At 51.9% G+C, this 23,612-nt stretch overlaps 9 protein-coding genes across 9 annotated transcripts; 4 read left to right on the top strand and 5 right to left on the bottom strand.

The window, feature by feature from the left end:
• Positions 1 to 46: 46 nt before the first annotated feature.
• On the top strand, positions 47 to 2,328 carry GLOTRDRAFT_132104 (uncharacterized protein; the record flags this gene model as incomplete). Its single annotated transcript, XM_007870937.1, has 12 exons — positions 47 to 82; positions 133 to 208; positions 287 to 322; positions 374 to 538; positions 610 to 808; positions 858 to 1,320; positions 1,377 to 1,562; positions 1,654 to 1,791; positions 1,846 to 2,026; positions 2,083 to 2,150; positions 2,214 to 2,238; positions 2,294 to 2,328. The coding sequence occupies 12 exons, from the start codon at positions 47 to 49 to the stop codon at positions 2,326 to 2,328; spliced, it is 1,608 nt and encodes a 535-aa protein (XP_007869128.1).
• Positions 2,329 to 2,594: 266 nt separating this feature from the next.
• Positions 2,595 to 3,799, bottom strand: GLOTRDRAFT_46970 (CRAL/TRIO domain-containing protein; the record flags this gene model as incomplete). Its single annotated transcript, XM_007870525.1, has 6 exons — positions 2,595 to 2,966; positions 3,020 to 3,086; positions 3,138 to 3,298; positions 3,361 to 3,481; positions 3,549 to 3,568; positions 3,623 to 3,799. The coding sequence occupies 6 exons, from the start codon at positions 3,797 to 3,799 to the stop codon at positions 2,595 to 2,597; spliced, it is 918 nt and encodes a 305-aa protein (XP_007868716.1).
• Positions 3,800 to 4,061: 262 nt separating this feature from the next.
• On the top strand, positions 4,062 to 5,914 carry GLOTRDRAFT_46908 (proline iminopeptidase; the record flags this gene model as incomplete). The annotated part of the gene is made up of 16 exons (XM_007870519.1): positions 4,062 to 4,126; positions 4,184 to 4,218; positions 4,273 to 4,287; positions 4,352 to 4,413; positions 4,473 to 4,513; positions 4,569 to 4,674; positions 4,822 to 4,856; positions 4,911 to 4,934; positions 4,993 to 5,046; positions 5,098 to 5,223; positions 5,278 to 5,346; positions 5,408 to 5,447; positions 5,508 to 5,557; positions 5,611 to 5,662; positions 5,713 to 5,739; positions 5,792 to 5,914. 16 exons carry the CDS (start codon positions 4,062 to 4,064, stop codon positions 5,912 to 5,914), a joined length of 924 nt encoding a protein of 307 aa, XP_007868710.1.
• A 788-nt stretch (positions 5,915 to 6,702) lies between these two features.
• Positions 6,703 to 8,144, top strand: GLOTRDRAFT_132101 (uncharacterized protein; the record flags this gene model as incomplete). The annotated part of the gene is made up of 4 exons (XM_007870918.1): positions 6,703 to 7,079; positions 7,140 to 7,365; positions 7,416 to 7,764; positions 7,822 to 8,144. 4 exons carry the CDS (start codon positions 6,703 to 6,705, stop codon positions 8,142 to 8,144), a joined length of 1,275 nt encoding a protein of 424 aa, XP_007869109.1.
• Positions 8,145 to 8,186: 42 nt separating this feature from the next.
• On the bottom strand, positions 8,187 to 11,794 carry GLOTRDRAFT_80083 (uncharacterized protein). The gene is made up of 3 exons (XM_007870917.1): positions 11,414 to 11,794; positions 10,346 to 11,363; positions 8,187 to 10,297 (listed from the first exon to the last, which is right to left on the bottom strand). Exons 1-3 carry the CDS (start codon positions 11,557 to 11,559, stop codon positions 8,465 to 8,467), a joined length of 2,997 nt encoding a protein of 998 aa, XP_007869108.1. The 5' UTR covers positions 11,560 to 11,794; the 3' UTR covers positions 8,187 to 8,464.
• An 817-nt stretch (positions 11,795 to 12,611) lies between these two features.
• GLOTRDRAFT_140459 (uncharacterized protein) lies at positions 12,612 to 14,425 on the bottom strand (the record flags this gene model as incomplete). Its single annotated transcript, XM_007870916.1, has 15 exons — positions 12,612 to 12,736; positions 12,799 to 12,832; positions 12,884 to 12,989; positions 13,051 to 13,127; positions 13,185 to 13,274; positions 13,330 to 13,385; positions 13,438 to 13,464; positions 13,514 to 13,540; positions 13,590 to 13,602; positions 13,656 to 13,778; positions 13,826 to 13,852; positions 13,906 to 13,959; positions 14,014 to 14,061; positions 14,117 to 14,180; positions 14,238 to 14,425. The coding sequence occupies 15 exons, from the start codon at positions 14,423 to 14,425 to the stop codon at positions 12,612 to 12,614; spliced, it is 1,059 nt and encodes a 352-aa protein (XP_007869107.1).
• Positions 14,426 to 16,689: 2,264 nt separating this feature from the next.
• Positions 16,690 to 18,871, bottom strand: GLOTRDRAFT_122740 (molybdopterin binding oxidoreductase; the record flags this gene model as incomplete). Its single annotated transcript, XM_007870915.1, has 12 exons — positions 16,690 to 16,897; positions 16,956 to 17,129; positions 17,192 to 17,314; positions 17,373 to 17,431; positions 17,489 to 17,735; positions 17,791 to 17,904; positions 17,956 to 17,971; positions 18,031 to 18,131; positions 18,193 to 18,315; positions 18,374 to 18,596; positions 18,653 to 18,735; positions 18,792 to 18,871. The coding sequence occupies 12 exons, from the start codon at positions 18,869 to 18,871 to the stop codon at positions 16,690 to 16,692; spliced, it is 1,551 nt and encodes a 516-aa protein (XP_007869106.1).
• Positions 18,872 to 20,094: 1,223 nt separating this feature from the next.
• On the top strand, positions 20,095 to 21,192 carry GLOTRDRAFT_140457 (uncharacterized protein). Its single transcript, XM_007870914.1, has 3 exons — positions 20,095 to 20,265; positions 20,323 to 20,814; positions 20,882 to 21,192. The coding sequence occupies exons 1-3, from the start codon at positions 20,143 to 20,145 to the stop codon at positions 20,954 to 20,956; spliced, it is 690 nt and encodes a 229-aa protein (XP_007869105.1). The 5' UTR covers positions 20,095 to 20,142; the 3' UTR covers positions 20,957 to 21,192.
• A 482-nt stretch (positions 21,193 to 21,674) lies between these two features.
• GLOTRDRAFT_95679 (uncharacterized protein) lies at positions 21,675 to 23,372 on the bottom strand (the record flags this gene model as incomplete). The annotated part of the gene is made up of 10 exons (XM_007870913.1): positions 21,675 to 21,755; positions 21,816 to 21,873; positions 21,935 to 22,002; positions 22,176 to 22,294; positions 22,405 to 22,511; positions 22,565 to 22,662; positions 22,707 to 22,769; positions 22,810 to 22,829; positions 22,895 to 22,935; positions 23,287 to 23,372. The coding sequence occupies 10 exons, from the start codon at positions 23,370 to 23,372 to the stop codon at positions 21,675 to 21,677; spliced, it is 741 nt and encodes a 246-aa protein (XP_007869104.1).
• Positions 23,373 to 23,612: the final 240 nt, after the last annotated feature.

Raw genomic sequence — 23,612 nt, 5'->3', positions numbered from 1 at the left:
AAGGCTCTTGACTTTTCTGGTCCAGGACGCGAAAGACCAGACACATATGGCGCAGCAGCAGGCCGTCTACGCTACAGACGAGGTACGCAAGCTTTGTTTCAATATAGGGAGGAATACTAACGCTTGCCTCAGTATGGTCGTCCTTTCATCATTCTCCGGGAGCAGGCCAAGAAGACACGGAGTCATGGTGTAGAGGCCATTAAGGCGCGTCCGTGTCCATTGAATTGCACGGACTACCGTTAACATACTGTCATTGCACAGACTCATATTCTCGCGGCACGAACAGTCTCCAACATTATTCGAACATCTCTGGGACCCAGAGGTTAGCACGATCCATCTGCGAGAAATGTCCAAGCGTTAACGCAGATGACAGGGTTGGATAAAATTCTGATATCACCAGATGGTGATATTACCGTGACCAACGATGGTGCAACGATTTTGAGCCAGATGGAGGTTGAGCATCCAATAGCGAAGCTCCTGGTGCAGTTGTCCAAGAGTCAGGATGATGAGATCGGTGATGGGACAACCGGTGTAGTTGGTGTGTTGCAGTTTTCTATTCCCCGCATATTCTGGCGTGATTCAACTGCAGCGCCTATGTCTTGACTCTAGTCCTTGCTGGAGCGTTGTTGGAGCAGAGCGAAGCCCTCCTTGATCGCGGAATCCACCCTATTCGAATCGCCGACGGATTCGACAAGGCGTGCAATGTCGCGGTTGAGCAGCTTGATCGCATCGCGGACAAGATCGAGTACTCCAAAGAAAATACGGAGAACTTGTTGAAAACCGCTATGACCAGTCTCGGCAGTAAAATGTACGCCTGATCCTTCCCCGCCGCTTCAAGTCTAACTTCGTGCGTCTAGCGTGTCAATGGAGCACCGCCAATTCGCTCAGATTGCTGTTGATGCTGTCATGGCCGTTGCAGACCTCGAACGCAAAGACGTCCCCTTCGACATGATTAAGGTTGACGGCAAAGTGGGCGGCTCGCTCGCTGACACTACTCTGATCAGGGGAGTTCTGGTCGACAAGGACATGTCTCATCCACAGATGCCTTCCACTGTCCGTGACGCGAAACTCGCCATCCTAACCTGTCCGTTCGAGCCTCCACGGCCGAAAACAAAACATAAGCTGGATATCACTAGCGTGGAGGAATACAGGAAGTTGCGGGAGTATGAAAAGGAGAAATTCAATGACATGATCAAGCGGGTCAAAGATACCGGTGCCAACCTAGTGATTTGCCAGTGGGGCTTCGACGATGAAGCCAATCATCTCTTAATGCAAAACGATCTGCCTGCGGTGCGATGGGTGGGAGGACCGGAGATTGAGGTAAGCCTTGTCTGAAATATCGTTGTAACGGGGCAGCATTTCAATGGATCATGCAGCTTATCGCAATTGCTACGAGCGGCCGTATTGTACCCCGCTTTGAAGACCTCACGCCGGAGAAACTGGGCCATGCTGGGGTCGTGCGGGAGGTCACTTTTGGTACAACGCGGGATAAGATGCTTGTCATTGAAGAATGTGCCAACACTCGTGCGGTGACAATCTTCGTGCGGGGATCGAATAAAATGGTACGTGTCCCGCTCTATAACGCTAACGTAGATTCCAATATACTTTTATAATGATTCCTTTGTATGTCGTGACTCACCAATGCGCTGCCAGATTGTAGACGAGGCGAAACGCGCACTGCACGATGCTATCTGCGTCGTGCGGAATCTTGTCGTAGACAACCGGGTGGTTTATGGTGGTGGAGCGGCTGATATCAGCTGTTCGATCGCAGTCTCGAAGGCTGCAGATGAGGTATGCCTTGAGGTCTGTAGCCTCCCGTCACCACTTTAATTGTGCCTCTCCTAGATTCCCACTATCGAGCAGTACGCGATGAGGGCTTTCGCATCTGCACTGGATTCTGTGCCACTTGCGTTGGCTGAGAACAGCGGTCTTTCGCCCATCGAGACGCTAACGTCTGTCAGGAGCCGGCAAGTGAACGAGGGCAACCCGTGCCTAGGTATTGACTGTGTGGGCAAGGGCGAGAACGGTCAGACACCCCTGCGTTTCGATCGATGTCAGTATTGACACGTGTGGCCCACTTAGATATGAAGCAGCAGTTTGTTTACGATCCCCTGATTTCCAAGCGACAACAGTACCTGTTGGCTACTCAGGTAGGTTGTACTGTTTCAGTACGATCGTGTAACTAATTATATGCCCCCATTCCAAACCCACAGCTTGTCCGTGCTGTCCTAAAAATTGGTACGTATTCAGCCTTGATACACGATATGTCTCCCGCTGACTCTGCCTCCCGCAGACGATGTGATTACTGCTGGCCAAGACGAAGAGTAAATTTGCATGTATAGTAGATCTTTTGCATCACACGACGACTATTCAATTACTTCGACAACTAATTCATTGTGCTGTATCCTCGTCGACATAGGTCACACCCGTCTCCGGCATCTGCAGCAGTCGCCATGTGATCAGTCAGAAGAATTGAACGCCGCAGCTAGCCTCGCGGTCAAACGCAGGAGCATTAAGTCCAGACTATTAGTAGGGAGTAAGCAGAGAGTGCGTGAATAATATATAATACCAATATATCAAGGGACTGTATGGCACTATGCCATTGTTTGGTTAGCGCTCGACCCTGTCTTCATATCCCACTCTTTCAAGCCAACGGACCCTCCTAATTGTTTCCATCTTTCCATCATGGCTCGCTTTCTCTCACTGCACAACTTGACCAGTGCCGGGAAGTACTGCTCGTGTTCCCAGACGAAGTCGCGGGAGCCGCTCCAGTTATCCTTCATCACCATGTCTGCCGCAAATAGCTCGTCCTTGACCACGTTAGGGTTGAACTTGAGTTTGGGCCGCGTTATCGGGTCGATGAAAGGGGTGATCATTTTGAAGAAAGTATTAACAAGCCACGGGACATTGATAATGAGGGCTCGGCCGAGACGCTCCGGATAGTGGTTCTGGAGGATATCTAGAACCTGAGCACTGTTCAGCATGAACCCACTAGAGGCGGTATGAACGGATGACGGACAGTCTTCGCAGTGCCAAAAGAAGGGATCTTGGATTTCTCGCCGAAATTGATCATAAGTGCCAAAGTCCTGTTATAGTGATTCACACCGTTTCCGATGGCGTTACAAAGGAGGACGTACTCAACGCCAGGACCCATCAGGTCTATGGTGCGCTCCAGCATCCAGACATTGAATTCTATTTGTCTAGGCGATTCCTCGGTGTTTTGGCGGCTGGGTATCAGGTACAGTGCAGGTCTGCGCTCAAGGTCGTAACCGAAGACGACTTCCTTCCCAGTCAAGGCCTTCCAGAGCAAATGAATCTCATTAAATACTGGCGAATGTGGAAGATGATATGGTAACGTACCTCCGGTTCGACGTGCTCCGGCGTTATGGTGGTGTACAGGCCATAGTCCCGCCGCCACTTGAGGGTGCCTTCTAGCCTCTTGATTGCACTCGAGACATCCCATTTAGTTGCTCGTAGATACCTAGGTATGATCCAATGGCCCACGCCCTCAGGTGTATGCGCGTATCAGGCGGTGCACGTTTACACACCGTAGCATGCACTCATACGACTGTCACCAGCGTCAGACCGCGTCGTGCAAGTACTATCATTACGTCGTACTTACCAACCACATCTTCTCTTCGTCAGAGAGTATCCCATCTTTCTCGTTCGGCAACGTGTAATCTGGTTTGCTGAAGTACTCGTGCACCTTCTTCTGCATGCCGTCCTGCTCCTCGGTCAGCGTAGGCGGTGACGCATCGCTTGGGGCAGGAGGGGGCGGTAAAGGCAGATGGTCGGGCATGAGTCTATGCTGTTGCTAGCGTCGTCGTCGCCAGAGGCTTTTAAATGGGTATAGAGCGACGGTGTGGTACGGCAGGCCATTTCGGACTGCACCCTGTGAACTGCCAGCATGGAAAGCGGTAATAAACCGATTTACAATAATGATTGCTAGATTTGGCCTAAGATCTATCACATCTCTGGCCAATACACCTTGCTCGTCGCTGCAGCCGTCGCCGAGCAGACTGTCAGTGCGACATTATAAGCGACTCTTAGATCACTGGCAGATGTATCCTCCCATCGAACCATACAACGCGGGCAAGCTCAAGGTGTCCGATGTGCATACACTCCAGTGGGTTGATTGCACCATTGGCAGGGCATCTGATTGTTCATTTACTGGTCCACATAGCTATGAGGTCAGCGGCAACAAGGACGGCAACCCTGGTAAGTCATCTAAGGGTCTGAAACAGTCAGAGAGCTTACTCGTCTTTGGACTAGTTGTCTTCCTGCATGGTTAGGATATACGTGCCATGCTTCCTGGAGAATATTTAATGCTCCCCCTGTTGGCGCTTCATAGGCGGACCCGGCGGGGGATATGATGATAAGGACAGATCGTTCTTCAACCCTGTAAAGTACAAGGTATATGCGCCATGACATCACCCGTGCAATGAAAGCATCTGACGTGTAATTGGATGCAGATCGTGCTCTTTGACCAGCGAGGCTCCGGCAGGTCCACACCGTGAGTGTTTTGCTCCAAGATAAAGACCCGTTCCTAACGTATGCTCTTGGTACAGGTCAGCTTGTCTCGAAGAGAACACCACATGGGATCTGGTGAAAGATTTGGAACGTCTCAGGGAGCATCTGGGAGTCGACAAGTGGCACGTATTCGGCGGCTCCTGGGTATGTCGTCACGAAGACCAGCTCCAGATTCATCCTGATATCCTGCGGCAAGGGTTCCACTCTTGCCCTCGCGTACGCGCAGGTATGGCCGATTACTGTACATATATATCGGATAGAACATGACGGTGTTCTTGCCACGTCGGATAGTCACACCCTGACCGTGTCAAGAGCCTTGTTATCCGGTGAGTCGATACCTCACGTCTCATCTCGTTGTGTAAACTTACCAGTCCTCTCAGTGGAATCTTTACCCTGAGGAAGAGGTAGGTGCTTTGTGTCCAATACGTGGTATATTTTACATGGCGTACGCTATCTCTGAAGCGAATTACGGTTCTTCTACCAAGATGGAACATCTCACTTATTTCCGGAAGCCTGGTGAGTTCGCTACTCCCGCTAGGTGGCAAATTCTTAAGATAGATCCGATAGGGATGAATTCGTAGCGCCTATTCCCGAGGCTGAACGGCATGACATGATCCTTGCGTATCACGCCCAACTCAATTCCGTCGACGATCAGACTCGTATAAGGGCCGCGAAGGCTTGGTCAAAATACGAGTGAGATTCTTCTAACATTTCTGCCGTCGAGCCATTATTGACGGGTCTGAAAAGAATGGCTACCTCCAAACTCTACGTTGATCCCGAGCAGATTGCGAGGGCTGACTTGGATGACTTTGCTAAGTAAGTCGTCCGCCATCCCGCACTCAAATCAGCCGGGGACTTGATCGCCTTTCACCTTCAGTGCATTCGCTAGGATTGAAAACCATTACTTCGTCAACGATGTGTGTGATTTGAATATTTCTTACCCGTCGAATGACCCTGTCCATACTTATTATCCGTAGGGTTTCATGCGAGACGGTCAGCTCCTGGAAAAGCAGGAAATTGATAAGATGTGCGCAGCTTGTCCAGAGCTTTCGGCAATCGCTTGATGATTCTCGTCTATAGACGTCATATTCCATGCATGGTGGTGCAAGGGAGATACGACGTCGTATGTCCGGTGGGTCATTCATCTCCGCCAGGATGTGCTAGTTCTGATAAAGAGGTCAGGCGACTACTGCTTGGGCTCTGAAGAAAGTGAGTTCAAAGCCACGTCGGTCTAAGTTTGTTGTGCTCCATGTTCGTCTAGGTATGGCCTGAGATTGAGTTCCACATCGTGCCTGATGCTGGGCACTCGGCACGCGAGCCTGGTATTGCAGCTCTCCTCGTCAAGGTGAGCGTACTCGACCTACCACAGGGCAAAGTCCATTGACAGATTTGAAGGCGACCGACAAGTACGCTGACATATGACCCAACTTGTCCGTTACACACCCAACTCGTACCTATGGTCACAGACCGGAGACGGGCGGACTTCCGAACCACAAGTCGAAAAGGTCCCGAAGTGTCGTCTCTTGTTGCAGCAATCTATTCAGGACATTACATGGTGCAGCTCTTGCTTCATACATTTGCTTCTTTGAGAAGATGTTTCCAGTCGTAGCATTGCCTATCTATACCTATTTCGGGTTTATGTGCTGTCCAGCGCGGCGCCCGGGGCTGTCTTAGACCGAGTGTGAGCAGAGGGAGAGATCCCAACGTTGCCTCGTGATTGTCACGTCCGGTCGCACCTTCCCTGCTCTAGACGCGAACTGACCTATATCCGGTTCGTGTTCATCCCTATGGAGCCTATCTGACTTCAACCCCATTGTTCATCCATTGCACCATGCTCAGTATCAACTGAATGTCGCAGGCGTGTATGACGTTTCTTGGACTTGTCTCCGCGTTCTCCGCGTCGGCCCATACCGAGTTCAAGTATGTTAGCTGACTGACCGTTGCCACATCCCTTCATTGTCTTTCGCTATGATTGACCATCTCCCACTTGATCTTCAAATCCAAATCTTTCAGTACTTGTGCCTGCCTGATCTATTGAGCATACGGCTGGTAAGTCTCTTCAGCTAATACATGGCGGATGTTCCCCTCGCTGATATATTAATCCACTGTCTGGCTCAGTCATGCACGGGCATGTACGGAGCTACCGAAAGCCGTTCGTGGTGGCGCCACGCCATGGAAGAAGCACTGGACGTAGTCCCTGTACCCCAAATTTACAAGGCTTTACCAACACTATCGATGGAGGACGTGAAGTGGCAGACGATGAGATCTTCCCGGTTAGAAAAACTGTGGCGCAGACCGGACCACAGCCCGAAGTCTGTGAGGGACTTGCACGCACCAGACGATGCGCAATACCTGAAGCTGCTCCCGGGCGGGGATTGGCTTGCGATCATCGCGAGTGATGCCACTGTGCATCTACAGCATGTAACAGAATCAGATCCACGGGTTTCCCAAAAAGGCGTCGGCACTCATCTGCGTGAGTTGTGCTGCGAAATCTCGCATACGCAGGACTTCGATTTGTTGTTACTCATTACCGGTAAAAGTGTAGTGCGGTATGTTCCCGTTTATTTCGCTCTGGGACACTCATGAACGATTTCTTTTTTCTCACGAAGCGGGATCAGTCATCTGCTCCTCTACCGGATAGACACCGAGATTGCTTGCATGGATCTCCTTGTTGAACGCCAGCTCCACACTAGCATCCTTGCCGCTTCCGCTTCATTCAATTTGCTTGCTTTCGCTACCGGCTGTGAGGACATGGAAATTGTTCATATTCAAAAAATCCATGGCAGCGGTGAACAACGGTACAGGGAGCTTCTCTGGAACGTGGGCATCACCTCGGTTTGTCCGTTGGGTTCTGTGCAACTCCGAGGTCTTATCACGTTTTTCAGAGTTTTCAGGACTCCACGCTGTCGATAATTACACCCTCGCAAATTCTCATATGTTGTGATCTCGGTTTCTCGTTATACGACGTACCTTCTTCTGACATGGTACAATTCGAGAATATGCAGGACAGCGACACCCTCGTGGAAGACGGATCAGCGCAGGACGGAGATGGTCCACGCGTAATATCTGTAGAGCCGTCGTGGTTTCTGAAGTATGGGCTGATTCTGTGCCCTCCCGTTGTGGTCCCCATTCCCTGGAACCCCGCTGACCTCGAGGACTCGAAAGTGGCTTTTGTTCTGGACTACCATATTTTTCATGTGCTCAACCTTTCATCGACATCGCCATCCCATCGAGGTTAGTACTTTCTATGTCTTTCTAGTCCTGTCTCGCCCGTGCTAACACTATCGATAGCTACATCTTTGCCAGTCAAGGATTGCGGCGATCTGACCTCAATAGGAACCCATCGCGGCGTGTGGTGGAACGAGGATAAATGCGCTGCTGATCCCCAGTTACTGAAGTTGCGGACGTGTACTCTACCTCGTGTTCCCACATCGCAGCGATGCCTAGAAGATTATACTGAAGAGGAGTTTTCAGTCCAGGTAGGGTCCTTGCTGGTCCCGTGGAAGGATAAGCAAGACCTAGAATTTGTCACTATGGACGAGTGGTCAGGTCGTGTGTGTCTCCTGCTAAAGTCAGATGGGCCTAGTCGGCGCATTGTCATGGTAGACGCTTGATGTTTGTAATACGACTAGGGAGTGTACCTAAGAGAGCGTTTAGCGAATGTATGAAAGATATTCGTTTCCATGCAGATATATGTTACATTGGGTGTGTATACATGATGGGCATGCGCATATCAAGCATTGGTGTACTATAATCATGACTGGGACAGTACTAAGATAACAGACATGGATTCGCAATGAAAGCCCCTACTCCGATAGCAACCAACCATGATCATAACATATTAGCCACAAACAGGATATAAATGAAAAGCGAGAGGAAAGAGAAAAAAAAGATAATAAAAACGAATAAGAAGTGAAGACAAGAAGAGATACATTTAAGCCGTGTCTTCGGAATACGGGAGAGGAACTTCACCAATCCTATCGCCGTGCACGCGCAGCCGGTATAGGCACGTGTAGTCCTCCATCCCCCAGTTGCTCTTCACCAGCAGTACGACCATACCGAAATCCACCCCCAGATCTTTTATTCCCTCAGATACAGGGAACGTCTGGATATTATTCGGCGAGTTGATGTCGTACGTGAAGTTGGCGATTCGGACGTATCTGTCACTCGGCAAGGTACGAGGGTATTCGATGTCATCCTCATCCTCCGGAGGAGGAGCGCCCTGTGCTTCTGCGTCAAGTCTGGCTTGTTCCTTTGCCCTGCTCTTTTCGGCCTGCCAACGGCGTATTTTCTGGACGTTGTCTTTGCCTTCCACTAGACCCCACAGCTCCATCTCACGAGGTGCAGACCGCATGTCAAAAGCAACCTCCTTAGCGACATGATCGATGGTTACTTCGGAGATGTAAGCAGGATGGGAAAGCATGACACCCAATTGGCCTTGGGAACCAGCGAAGGGCCAGCAATGGCCGGCGTGGAGTTCATGATGGAGGGCGGTGACAGGCGGGCGTCCGATGGCGTAGCCATAGCCAGTAACCCATCCCATGACTTTGCCGGGAATATTGGCAGGTCTCAGCTCAAAGGTGTCACTGGTCAGGGAGGGGACAATGCTGGCGCCAGCGGAATGCAGGGCAAGATCGGGTCGAGCAAGAATGTCCTTGGAGTACCTTGACACTGCGGAGTCGACTAGATGTCCAATGAGAGATGTGACATCCTGGCCATCCGACGACTTGATTACCAAAGATGAGGCCGCGCCCGAGCCTGCTGCGATCTTGTTCCACCAGCCAGTAGCACCTCCGGGCCCTTGCACCTTCAGGCTACTCTTGGCCGACTCCAACGCTTCCTTGACGCCTCCCTCGACACCTCCCAGGCGCTCCTCAAGTTCCTTGAGTTTGGCTCGGGCCTCTTCATCGGTCGAGGGGCCGCTAGGAGTAGCTGCTCCAGCACCCTCCTGGATTTGCGCTTGCAGGGCGGCAATCTCCTCTCTGACAGCCTGAAGGCCCTTGCTTGCCGTGCTCCTGAACTGGTTCTCCGCTTCCAGTATTCGAGAGCTTTCCTTCTGGACTCGAGATTCCAAGTCGCCGACTCGTCCCATAAGCTCCGCCTGCGCCTTAGACTCGCTATCCAGCTTGGTCTGTGCACGCTGGTGATCTAGCGACAATCCAGACAGGACGTTTTCGAGCGTCTGCAGGCGAGCTGAGAGCTCCGCTAGGTCAGCTGCGGGGATACCTGGGGCCTGAAAAGGTGTCCGCTGGCGCGAAGCCGGGATCCATGACCAAGAGGAAGGGTCGCGAAGCTGATACCACAGGGCATAGACACATGCGCCTACTAAGACGTATGCAGATAGTTTCATCAACGCAGCGGAGTTCGTATGTGAGAGCAGCCGCATTGGTTGCCGGAAGACAACGTCGATGACGGTGCCTACAATTCTCCCAACTAGCATCGCGAGCATCCCCAGAAGCCTCAGGAAAAACTGCAGAGTACCTCTCACGCCCCGGGTAGCCAGGTATACCAATTTGCCCAAAAGGGCTCCGACGGAGAAGGTCGATCGAGCGGGTACGTCAGTGTACTGTGTTTCGTCCACCTCGGGAGGGTATTCGTCGTGTTCGGGTATAGAGTCAAGACCTTGTTCAACGTCCATGGACGTATCTACAAAGCCGGAGTCATAGGGCTCTGTTTGAGGAGCCGCAGAACCACGTGCGGAAGCCCGCGAGGGCGGCGCAGACCCTTTGGACAACGGCGGACGCGCAGATGGTGTCTTGATTCGTCTCTGCACCATAGTCAGTACTGGTCTACACAGGACAGTATACGGCCGTACTTGTTCCTCGACCATGTCATCGCTAGATTCGTCACTTCCACTTTCTTCAGCGTCTTCGCCCGCACCACCTTTCCCAACTCTCTTCTTCCGTCTCTTGTCGTAGCTAGTAACTGGCAACGTTGTCAAAGGACCCCCAATAGGCTCCTTTTTCTTCTTTCTTCTTCTTCTCCTTTTCCCGTCGTCTGAGACATCCTCGTCTGACACTTCGAGATCTGAATGACTCGGGCGATAGGCCTTATTGTCAGTGGACATTCGATTCTTACGATGAGTCGCTTGAACCCGACGACTGGATGCGGAGGAATTCGGCTTCTGCGTCCCATTGCCATTTGCCTGGCTTAAGTTCGATTGGAACTCGCGCTCCTCGGCAGAGTAATCATAGCTATGACTCGAGTCACCATTGCTACGATTCTGCTGCTGTTCGGAGGACGTATCCTGCGGTTCCTGCGACCTTTGTCTCAAATAGAAGGTAGCAGGGGCAAGCGCCCGTTTGGTGAAGTCGACAGCCTGCTCGAATGGACTCTTCGCCCTGCCGTTCAGGCTTACTTCCTCTTCCTCACCTTCCGAGTCTGGCACATGCCGTATGGATTGTTGTTTGCTGATGGGTCTTCGAGGTGGCTGGGTTGCCCGGGGTGGGGCCAACCGACTAGGAGGGGCGGCTAGACGTCGACTGGTGGTAGAGTGGGTCTCTTTCTCGTACTCCACGGATGTGCTACGGGGTACCGCGGGTCTGTTTCGCCCGGAAACCCAAGAGGAATTGGGATCTGACGGGGCGGGTGGCATTTCGGAGGTAGCGGCTTGGCTGAACGCGGTTGCGACGTTGACAGTGGTATCTCTAACACTCCACTTCTCGGGATTGGCAAGAGGGTTGGTTCCTCCGGGGGCTATGGTCGTCTGTTGGCGCTGTTTCAGACGAGCAAAGCGGACGAGAGCAGGTTCTGATGAGTCGTCTTCCTCCTCCGCAGCCCCTTGACTCTCACGAGACGCTGTCTTAGAGACTTTGGGGGGTGAGCTTGGTGCCCTGCCGCAGTATAAGTAGGTATCAGATAGGAAACATGAACATGCACGCACCCGTAGGCGTAAGAAGTGGGGATAAGATGGCTGGACTTCGGCGGAGAATTAGGATCTTTCTGTTGAGGTTTGGGCTTGGGTTTGTTGAGAAAAGTGTAGTGATCTAGCCGTCTGCCTTGTCCGAGCGGTGTGCCGGAGAATGACATGTAATTATTGGCAGCAGTTTAAGTAGATCGAGCGAACACGCGACAAGATGGGTGTATCCGGTTCCGCGAGACAGCCTGCAAGACAGCCTCGCCACAGTCGCGTTTTCCGCGCTCCAAAACGCAGGTTGGGGGTTACTTGGGTTAATATCGCGGCTTTCGAGGCCAGGCGGTAAGAAATACAGGCAGGTGGTGGCAGCGCAAGTTGGACTTTGCGTTACCATCCAGCACGGGGCCGTTACTGTTGGTTATCGGATTATTTGCACATATTTACCTTCAGTGGCATTGTCCACATGCGGACAATTTAAATCACCTTGCCACCTTAGGGGCTTGTGGCGTTTCGCGCCTTTTGTTCCTCGTCCCTTGTCCCATCGCTAAGTAGTACTGTCTCAGCCTTCTGAAATTCTGAAGAAGTAAGACATCCTTTAGTCTCAGAATTAATTACAGTCACTACACAGGCATGGCTCGCAATATCCTCATGTTCGCATCACGCCCGACGAGCGTGTCTGAGTCTTCTGAATCCCTGCGGTGTATATATCCATAATAATCTCCGAACATGTCCCAGTATAAGAGTCCAAGCTACCCACCAAGGCACTACTCGCTGAGACCATGATGCGGAGATGCTAAGCATCGCCTCAATTCTAGGATATGCCTAACCCCTGCCCCCCCCCCCTGCTCGTACTCCAACGTCGCATTTCGCGCCCGGATGGATGACCGGATCCCGCCCTCCTGCGGTCTTCCATTCCATCGTCACCAAGATAGGGCAGCTATCTACATTTCTCTCATATACAATGGTGAGAGCCTCTTCGCACCGCTCAGGCTGGCGCACGTCGGTCTCGGGTGAGCACACCTGTCCGCCCTCTCTGATGCCAGCAGGTTTATTCGGTGGCCCCTCCCCCCTCGACATCGATTGCCATGAGCAGGTTCATCTGTAGCCAGATGACGAAGCCCGCTCTGGATATCCAAGGGACACTCGCTCCAGACACCCGCATACTTCCCTCGGCTAGTAGAAGAACAGGAAGAAAGGGTGAGCTAGACGGAGACCCGTACAGTATTTAGACATCCATGACGGTGTACTGTCCCGGCCTCGCTGCATACCAAAACCGTAGCAGGGGTGAGGCCGTCAGCAGCTCCCGAGCCCGCGAGTCGGCGTCCAGCTTTCCGATCTCGAAGACGAGTCCTGACCTCGTCGATCATGGTCAGTTCGGAGGGATTTGGTCTCGATGGGGCAGGTACAACGACGTTCCTCGTGCATTTGGTCCCGACTACGATCGATCTAACGGTATGTCAGAATACCCAAATTGCACATTCTATGAGGCAGACATACCCCGATCCGGATCTCCTGGGCGGAGAGCGGATGCATCTCCGTAATATGGGTGAGATTTGCGAGGAAACTTTCTTGAGGCTTCCGTTGTAAATCGGCGCGTCCGTTACTGGATTTTGACGTTGGATATATACTCCCGCTGGTATGTTAGGTCAAAGTTGTGCACTCACAGAGTCACGAATAAGGATATCACATAGAATTTCCCAAGCACCTGCTGGAAGAACAAATCCCAGAAATTGTAGTCGACCTTGACATGGGGCGGTAAAGAAGAGCTTCAGTCGGCGACAGGTGAGGGAACCCTTACTAATTTTAAGTAAGTGATCACCGTCGTTATAGCGCACACGGATGGCAATAGCGCCGCTTCCCATGCTATTACGATGAGTTTCGTGATAATCTAGCGTGGAGACCATGTCAGCAGCGAGAACAGACGTAGACAAACTCATGCTTACTCGTTTGAACCTTGGAGTTATAGCTGAATGCCTGGATCGTAGCAAGTACAGGGAGACTGTCAAACGTAATGAGCACGGATGTCAAGTGTAGGAAAAGCAAGGACATACGTATGGTGGTAAGGGCGATGTCGAGGACTCTAAGGGCATTAAAGCGGGCCCAAAGCATGTACATATACCGACTTACTAGCCGCTCCCGATATGCATAATACCCCTGCATTTTTGTAAGCGGCGTGATAGCTGGCGTCAATCCGTGCACATACAAGTGACGTCCACCTGATGTTCATTAACTTCCGTGGAATATGTAGAGATATAGCATCGACACGCACCGGTATCTTAGCTGCTGGACCAGCAGGCGGCGTTAGAGGCTTGGTAAAGTCCACCGTGAAGACGTCTGCCGTGACCACAATGCTGGTAACAGTGGTGAGAGTCAATAATGCTGACAAGGGCACCTGTTGCTATTCAATGGAAGTGAACAAACATCTTTGGCACTACGTACCAGAGTTATCCAGCGTTTGTCGGTGAGCTTTCATGCCGTTAAATGTGAATTAAGATGGGCATCATGTAGCGGCAGCTCACAATCCAACATCTCCAGATGAGAAAGCCTTGCACAGGCGACGCCATCGCCATCGTCTAACAGAGTCGAGTCACGGCCTGTCCTTTAATCTGCAAGGACGCAACACTTACGAGCATTGTCTGAATCTTATCTGGCCAAGCAGGATTGACAGTAGCCACCTAGTAAGATATGTGAATCCTGCTCCACAAACTTTACCGCTGTGACATGACATACCCAGTCTCCGAAATGATGGACACATAACCGCCAGATGGCGTAGAAGGAAACGGCAGTCTGGAAGCTAATACGCGCCCATCAATGCTCAGTGGCGAACCCCTTCTGTTGCACGACTACGCACGCTGCGACGGCCGATACGAACGAAACGATCACCTTGAGTATGAGTGGTTCGTAAGTTCGGCTCCAGAACCTGAGGGCCTGATTGATCAAGAAGCCGGTCTGGAGTGCCTGCACGAACATCCCTGCAAGCCCCGGTCCAATGAAGGACTCAGGGTGGGCCTGTATGTTGGGGATCGAAAAGGCCGACATCCAGCAGGCCTGGCAGCGTTGCGGCGAACGAAAAGTTCGGAGCGAGGTCGGATAGGCATTACGAAGAAAAGACCTATACATATACCGAGGAACCCAAACTGGACAGGGCCAACTGAAAATAGCCGGTCCGGAAACACCTCATGCTTTTGACAGGCTTCACGTCGTATTGGTACCATGCGTGATTGAGATACTTACATTATTACTCTTCCTCTGTCAATGGCGTACATACGTCTGTCGGCATGCCGATTGACTTCGACGTCGTGCCCAGGGCGCCCGCTTTCACTGACGCCCAAGCTATCCGAGAGGCCGACGGCGGTGTCGTACCACAGCCCATCCCAGTTGTGAGAAGCGCGGAAATTTGGGTATGATAGCGTTTAGGAGAGTTGGAAAGTTCGCAGGGACACAATGAAACCACCTTTGGACTTAGTGTTTAGGTAAGGCGGAACTGCGCTGCGCATCTATGCTAAGTAAATCTCGTGCACCGGGACGCTTCCTTGACGCTTCCCTTCTTGAAGTCTAGGCATAACCGGGACCCCATTTCGCACCTTGGTCCCATATGACGTCTCCTGCACTTCATGAACTCAAATACTGGCACAACCTGGGAGTTGACTAGCTGAGGGCGCGAGGTAGCCTGCGAGCAGTCCTGGGATGAAAAGATATCCCGACGCCTCCAGCGTCTTGAGACCACTGATCATGGAAAGACAGAAAATATGCTTTGCAAGTAGGTCATCGGACTTGTATTGGACACTCCTGCAATCACCGAAATTCGCCCATAGGGTTGTAGGTTGCATGCCTATGTATCCGCGCCTCCTGGGACTACAGTTCCAATGACTCTACTAACGCAGGAGCACTATGGGTACGTTGTACTTAAACGACACGGTTGAAGGGACATGTTGTTTAAAATATAGAAACGTGCCCTCCACAGTTATCGGTTAAATGTACGTCGAGAAAGCAGGGTATACAAGCCGTGCTTATCCTATCGTGTCATGGCGAGGCGTTACTTCGGTCATGCTGGCATCTTCTGACCTGTGTTGAGATCACCGCCGGCGGCGTATTACGGTGCTCCCGGCGGAGTATGCCAAGTGCAACAAGTACGTGTTCTTCTGGTGCGTTCTAATCGGACCAAATCCATCGAAATGACTTCAAATCCTATGCTTAGCTGTGTTAGGCTGGATAATCAGCCACGTTCACGAGGAAGCCTGTGGATGCCCTGTGGTAGATTCGCCAGTCAAGTGAGTTCTTCATTTGGTTCTCACCGATCATCAAATGCCAAGGTCAATGTCATCTGTCCGCTGTCCTTCTGAGTGCTCATTGGTGTGCAATTCAAAGAAGACCTGTCTAGACAACTCGGAATTGATTCCGTCGCTATCGGTATTAGGTTGCATCCGCACGCGGCTTTCACCACGACTTTAGATCCTAGATCAAGTTCCTGCTGATTGCAGAACGTTGGATGCACCTCAGATTTCTGCTGCTGCCAATCAAAGCCGCCAAATGAAGTAGAAGGGGAGCGCACTGCAATCGCCACACCGCTTTCGTCAGGGCTAGCTGGGTCCCATTGCCTCGAATGGCTCTCGAAGTAGGTAGTGTCCACCTTCTGAGCAAATATCCCACTGTTTGGGGGTGTTTTGTCATTGTTTGGGGCACCCTGAAGAGCAGGAATTTCCGGTGCGTCTATCGTTCTGCAATCAGTTGTCAAGGGATGCCCGATATGAGATTCTATGTCTATACATGACAATGATTCCCTGGCAAGAGGCCTTTCCACTGCGGATGCAAGAGAACATCTAGCTGGTCTCTTCGGCCGGCTGCATCTCTCGAGCCATTAGCAGCCGCTTAAATCTCGAAGATCTCTCGGTTGCTTTCCGAGATCCAGGATTCCCGGTCTTCAGGTTTGTTGTACTGTGTGTGTGTGGTCTGTGCACGTCCCCTGCGTCAACCCAACAACCGGTGTTCTTCGTCCCGAGAATAGGGCTCTTATTGGGTGTTATTCTGCAGGAGAGCATTGGTCCTGCCAGCCTCAAGTGTCCTTGGCCGCCGCACGGTGTCAATTATGGTCCGGCCAAGTGTATATAACTATTTTGTCAGATGATGGGCGCCACCAACATGGTGCACATACAAATACGACACGATGCGATTTAGAGGCACAACAAATTACTATACACAACACTGTAGAAGATGAATCTACACACTTTACAGATCACCTTTTGAGTCTTGCGTAGCTTACATTGATAGCAGGCACACCTCCTTCCGCAGCGTACCTTTACCGCTCAATTCTTGGGTTCTCTCGGGTACTTCTGGGTGTTGGCTTGATACGTCTCGTGATCCTCGAGGGGGAACGATAGCGGCCTGGTAATCGGCTCAATGGTCTCGCCATGCTCCTCGAGTTCTTTCAGCCGCTTAGCCGTGGCGGGCTTCGTCCTGTTGACGCTGTACACCTTGATACGATGCGCCGAAGAAGTTACGTGCAGATCCCAACTATGACAAGCACATGTCAGCCGTGGAAACCAAGGGCGCAGAACAAAGCACGACGTACTTCCAGGCTGAGCGTACAAAGGTCGGCTCCGTGTTGCACGAAGAATCCCAGGTGCGCACGCAGAACTCGAGCCAGCCCTCGGCATCGACGGGCAGCTTTGTCTTCCAGAGGCGCCAGGCGTAGTAGTGCTTCTCGGTCATATCTTCCGCTGCAACCTGGTACCAGACGTGGCCCCTGGGAGTGAATCAGACAGGTCTTAGCGCCGAAGTCCAGTGGCCAAACAGGTAGTATCGTACCCGTCAGGCGAAACTTCCACCCTCTCGACCCAGTTGCCGCCTCCGCTGTACGCCCATCCCTGCAATTCTATCGTGCCGTCATGCACAATTGTGGTCTTGTCAAGCGGGAATATGATAGCGCTCCTAAATGACAGCTTGGCATATGTGGCGTTGCGCATTCAAAACGCGGCAAGTTACGTACGATACTGGCATGTCCTGGATGGAAAATCCGTTGGAATACGTGACGTTCTGCTTTCCCATCTAACAGGAGCGATCGCATTAGAGTTGAGCAGTGTGGACTTCGGTACAGCGACCTACCTGTGAGGTGTAGTATATATACTCTTGCCTCTGAACGGGACCCAAGCTGGGTTCGGCCAAGGCGTTGATCTTGTAAAGCCACTTGACGCTCCTGGCGCCGATGTAGCCCGCGACCACGGCTCGAAGAGGGAACCCGTGGATCTTGGGGAGGGGCTTCCCGTTCATCTCCCAGGCGAGGAGCACTTCCTCGTTCCTGCGCACTTTGCGATACGGCACCGACACTGCGTAGTTGAAAACGTCGCCTTTCCTGTGCAGATGAAGGGAGGTCAGCAATGCGCGTGCTTGAAAAGGGATTCGTGTACTTGAAGTAGGTGTCAGCGCCTATGAACTCGATGTGTTGGCATTCGGGGAGCACGCCTCCACACGCGATCTTCAAGACCTTCTTCAACGGGACACCTTTATAGACAGCAGTGCCACTAGTGGCAAAGGGTAAGTATTGATTGTCGCAGCAATCTCGATAGACTTACATGGCACCCTCTCCCCCTGCGCGGTGCAAAGACAGTATGAGCGCGCAGAAATAAAACAATCGGACAGGCGCATACAAGGGGCGTTGATTAGTTCATCACCGTCTCCTGGGTACTGCTCAATCTGTTCTCGGCGACGAGTACCGGCGCACTGCAGCGTAATCGTGACTTCGGTTTGGCTACGGCATTGAAGAACGATGAGATACAGACGGTACGAGCAACCATGGGCAGATCACTCACGGGAACTTGTTGGGATCCTTCAGATCCTTCATGGTAAGCTTGACTGGCTTGTTTACAAGACCTCCGATGGAGATCTCGAGGGCATCTTCGTCGATATCGGGTACGCCGCCGTGGTTGCGAATGCTATACGGTACGGGCCTCCGTATCAGGTTCGATCAGTGGTTCACCGGCAGAAACGTACAAATGAACTTTGTTATCGGTTATCTTGCCCGCAATAAGATCTTCGCGTCGTGTTTCCCCATTATACGGAAACTGGAGAAGATGTATCATATTTGGCTTCTCTTTCAGGACCGTCTCCCAGCTAAAGTCAACGATACTGGATAGACCGACGGCCGCATGGTAAGCCTTGAAGCGCTCGCCGTCAAGGATTGGGTTTGTCTTTGGGAGTGGTACAAACTGAAATTCTGAGATGACAGTCAGAAAGTGCCAACATCAAGGACACGTTATGGTTGTCTCATACCCGGAGGATACGGAAATTTCCTCCGCTTCAAGAGTTCATGGACGATCTTCTTTCTGTCGGGGCGATCCTCCCATTCAATGAAACTAAGATGTATTATTTACGTTATGCTTCGAGTAAGAACGTTGGCAAATGCTCTCACCCTCGCCAGCCCGGTCTATCCTCTGTAGGCCAGAGCTGGGTGAGCGGTTTGCCCTCGTAAACGTCGTCAGCAGAGGCCATACTAGTAGTACCGCAGACAATGTGTGTACTGGGGTGAGGGCGATAACCCGGTCCTATTTATTCCTCGCATTACAGAACCTTGCGTCTGTACATCGTAGGCTTCTACGTCACCGGGTAAGGCACCGAGCGGCGTATGTGGGATCCGGAAGCATACAAACGTCGTGCCGGGAGCACTTCTGTCATATATAACTCATCCGAGTGGCTTTGTCAGTAGTGTTCTAGCATAAATGTATGGGCATACATTGTGGCTGAAATGAGAGCGTTATGTTTGGTAACATCGTTTTGCGGAAGTCCTGTCATCGACCTGTGGCGGCACCGGGGAGTCGGCGGGGACTCTCGGTACCGCAGGGCCGATAGTGGCTGTGCAGGTGTTGCACCTGCAGATCCTTTTTAATTACAGCACTCCTGATGCACCCCGGTTCTGTTATGTGTCTACGATAAAAGATCTGCACGAGAGGTAATCGCATTCGTTCTTTGCTGTAGCATGCAGTGGATTCTCGCTAGTTCCTTGGAAAAGCTCCAAGTTGAAGCATCAACAACCGACCACAAAGTGGTCCAGACTCCAGACCGCGGGCGGCAAATATATTTTGTGACGGATTGCGTGACAATGTAAATACCAGCGGCACGGTTGGAAAGGGTTACGCTACAGAGGTTAACTGAATGGAGCCATGTCGACCTGTATTATTACCTTCCTCATCCTGCTGCTCCCTCTTTGAAAGAATCGCGAGTCTCCGGGACGATACTGTCTACAAAGACATCGCTAAATAGAGCGATGCGACGACCGCTTTCGGGTATTTATAGCCTCCTTACACCCGAGAACTACGGTTGTCGTAATTTCGGGAAGTGCGGCGTGACGACGGAAGCCAATTGTGGTTGTTCTACATCCGATCCAGGGCAGCAATCTCCGTAATGAAATGCCTCGAGGCGCGGCTGGGCCGTCCGAAGCCAGGGTTGCAGCGACTTACAAGGCAAATTCTCTGACGTGGATGCTCAAGAAACGCCTACGCCGGCATGCCGAACTGGGATCAATGGCTTCGCTCAATATTGAACGATATCCTCCGTTAGGCCACCGGTTGTGAGGTCGGTTATAATATCCCAGGCATCCTGATGCCGCCTTTCCTGGCCAAGAACGTCAAGATACCCCGGTAACACTCGTCGTAACACTGCAGCAAGTGCGCAGGCATCTACCGTCCACCATCACGACGTCTCCTTGCAAGCTGAACGCAGGTTGCACCTCCTATCTCCTCTTGAGCGAGTGTCATACATTGAAGATGTCAAAACCCGTCTTAGTGGACAGAAGTCGCCAGGAGGCCACTCCGGTTACAAAACCAAAACATCGTTTCGCGGGCCTGTGGCAGGTCGAAAACGTTGATGTTCTCGCGAAGTCACCTCCAGTACGTACCCATTCATCCTCTTAATCATCCTCTCCAGCTCACTCGTGTGCTTCCCAGCGTGATAGACACGGAAGTCCACGCAGTCACCGTCGCACCGAGGATTCTTTCCACCTCAACTTCAGCAAATGCGGTCTTGCTTTAGACTTCCCCCGCCCCCCTCCGTCGCCTTCTTCCTCCCAAATGAAGATGAGCCGAATGTCGACACCATCTCTCACGAGCTGTTCTAGTGAGGACACGAGCAGCACAGAATTGCCGGAGCTCCCTCCGAAGCTCCCTCCGAAACATGAGGGACGTGGCAAGCCACTACCCTCCCTCGAGGACGAGGTCGAAGAACTCTCCGTATCAGGAGACGAATCCTTCTTACCCTCGCTGACGGACGACGAAGACGACGCCTTCGGTGAAGAGGAGGAAGCTGGATATGACGAGCAGGACGACGTCGACGACGACAGTCGCTGGTATGCTCGACAGCTCGAAGAGATGTTGGCCATGTCCTCCCCTGCTCAGCCTTCGTTATCCGCACCTCGCGGGATACACATCAGTCGGTTCAGGGTATGTTGCTTCGAGCATTCCTCGCCACTACCTTGCCTATGTTCTTAACCATTCTTCCCTCGTCCAGTCACATCGACACAGCGACAGCGTCGTCGACCCGACAAATCCACCCTTAGCAAGGTGGAAACGGACCTCCAACTGACCCTTCCACCGCACATACGGACGTTATCGCACGTTGTTACATATCAGGGACATCCTTCGTCGCCATCATTGTTGCATACACGAGTATTATTATCACCACCTGCACATATACAACTCAGCAGACCTTTGTATCTACTATACCATGCCCTCGTCTGCCCCCGTGTCTGTATAATTCTCGTTACAAGTCGTTACCGTCATCGTTTACTTGTTATTGTACATGGCGTGTAAACCTACTACGGAATCATAATCCCAGCGCGTTTCATGGAGATCTAAGCAGAGGTGTGATTCAAGTTGTGATTGTGATACTGTATCATGATGATCATGATGGCCTGTAGAGCCCCAGCACGATTGTGGCTGGGAGGCCACGCACCTTGAGGGAAGGTGTACCTGGCCATGGTCAAACGTTGTGATCCCAGCGACTAAATATGAGATCGCAGACGGGATCATGGCGATATCATCAGTAGTGGTGAGATCAGCTGCTCCGACCAGTCTTCTTGAGTATCCTCATGAGCCTTAGCTACCTGGCTACACCTCAGGAATGGGACTGAGGGCGGAACGATTTGTTCGATACTGACGCGGTATCGTGGAGAGCGTTGATCCATGCCCGGTGGTAGCATGCGGGGCAGCAGAGGCTGCTCCTTCGGCCTGGCACTGTTCCGTCCTCGAAGACCTATCCTCAGCGTCGGGCGTGAGCAACAAGAGCTCCGATTAATGGTTTATCATACCGCGGAGGGTCCATCACCGAGGAGAACTTGATCCCATGTGAAGAGCCGCCGCTGACCGCGGTCGTCCCGTCGGAGCTGCCGGCTGATGAGCAGTGGCCTATTATCTCGGATAGATAGGGTAGTCAGGACACGTACCGGCCGTCCTGAGATTTTATGTACATCGCGAATAGGGATGTCACGCAGCGGCATGAGGCTATAGTGCTGTACGCGGAACGGTCGGAATTTTTACCACGAGATGCGGTTGCTTTGCTCACCTTACAACTAGAGCTACCTCGCGCAGCAATCTCAGAAAGGACTCAGCTCCCAGATAATGGTAACTTACCTGGAACACTCAGCATTATGTCCATGACGGCTAAAAGAGCAGATTATACGCGGTGGAGGCTATTATAAATTGACATTCCTCACTGTTTAGATTCAGCGCTGCAAAGACCTGAAAGCCCCCACAAACCCATCAACCAAATTCAAATCCGGCGCTCTTTATGACAGGCAACGTACCACGGAGAAAGCATTCACGACCGACGTGACGACAAAATAGAGCATCCCCTGAGCGAATAGAATTCGTCCCAAGTCGCCCAGCCTCCATATGCGTAGCTCTGAACCGCCGCGCGTCAGACCTACCATGCCGATGAGGAGCACAGAGACATCGACCAATAAAGCTGTGAAGGAGACAACGGATAAGAACGAGCATAAGAGCAACAGAGAAGGGATCAAGTGCACAGCGTACTTGTGGCATATACTAGAATGATCTGCGCGCCATGCGGGTCAGAGACGAGGCATCCCTGACGGGGGTTGAACGCTGTCATAAAGAATCTCACCGCTCCTGTTCCTTTCCTTCAGTACCAAAACCCACGTCGGATACGACACATACGGGATACTAGACCGACCTGATAGAAGGACGCCCCACTGACTCAATACTAGCAGCGTAACTATTACCAGAACCGGGAGCTTGCTGTTCCAGATTCTTACTCTGTCCCAGACTCGTCTGCAAAGCTGCCCTTACAGTACAGGTGTCGGGAGGACACTCACGTGCGTATTGCGAGGTTTAGGGAAGCGCACCCTGTGCCGGAGACTATCACGACCTAGCCACACCTTCAGTTAGGCACGTCGGAAAGTCGTATTTGAGACATACGGTGAGAAGATGATACCTGACTGTGCATGAGTGGATCAGTCGAAAGCAGCTCCACTAAGGCCAATGCAACTTAGAGTGCACGTACTGTCACATCTTCCGATATCCTGATTGGTACCAAAGGTACAACTACGGCAAAAAACCAGTCAATTACTGTGCATTTGCGAGAAAATTAGAAAAGCTTAGGCTCACTGACAGCAGAACGAACTGTCCGATAACTGAATAACGCGCCACCAGATACGGTACCTTACTCGCAGCCGTCAGAATGGATTCTGATCTGCCGAATGAAAGTGCCGAGTCTCTGCTCCGAGTCGTCGTTGCACACAGAGATGATAGACTCACATGGGGCCATCGGAATGGCGTCCTGCAGGTAAGCAGCCACCAGTCGAACCAGAAGGTCAGCGCGAAGTCCCACCTGCTCGTTCTCCCGTGAGCGAGCCCAAATATTAGAGTCGAGTCAAACCAGAGCTGTGGGCTTACATGTAGATGCCCATGAAGACAGGCCACATCTTGTCGTAGACAAGCATGTCTCGCGTTAGTTCTTGCTCGCTCTGCCACTTTACCATGAGGTTATGTTATCCCGTCTTGGACCTAGAACAGCGATCCGCTGGTGGAAGGCGATATGAGGGCGAGGGTGATCGACGGGACGCGAATAAATGTCAGTATATACCTACCCCCTTGCTCGCTCTCTGGTATAAAGACCGGCCACAAGGCGGCGAGCTAACGCGCCTCCGATGTGGGGCAGCTACGATTCAGACACTGACTCAGGGCCTCCGAGTACTCGGATGGCTTCTCATCCACTCAAT

This window comes from Gloeophyllum trabeum, assembly GCF_000344685.1.
Source record: "Gloeophyllum trabeum ATCC 11539 unplaced genomic scaffold GLOTRscaffold_00012, whole genome shotgun sequence".
NCBI lineage: Eukaryota > Fungi > Basidiomycota > Agaricomycetes > Gloeophyllales > Gloeophyllaceae > Gloeophyllum > Gloeophyllum trabeum.
This window is presented reverse-complemented; position numbering and strand designations above follow the sequence as displayed.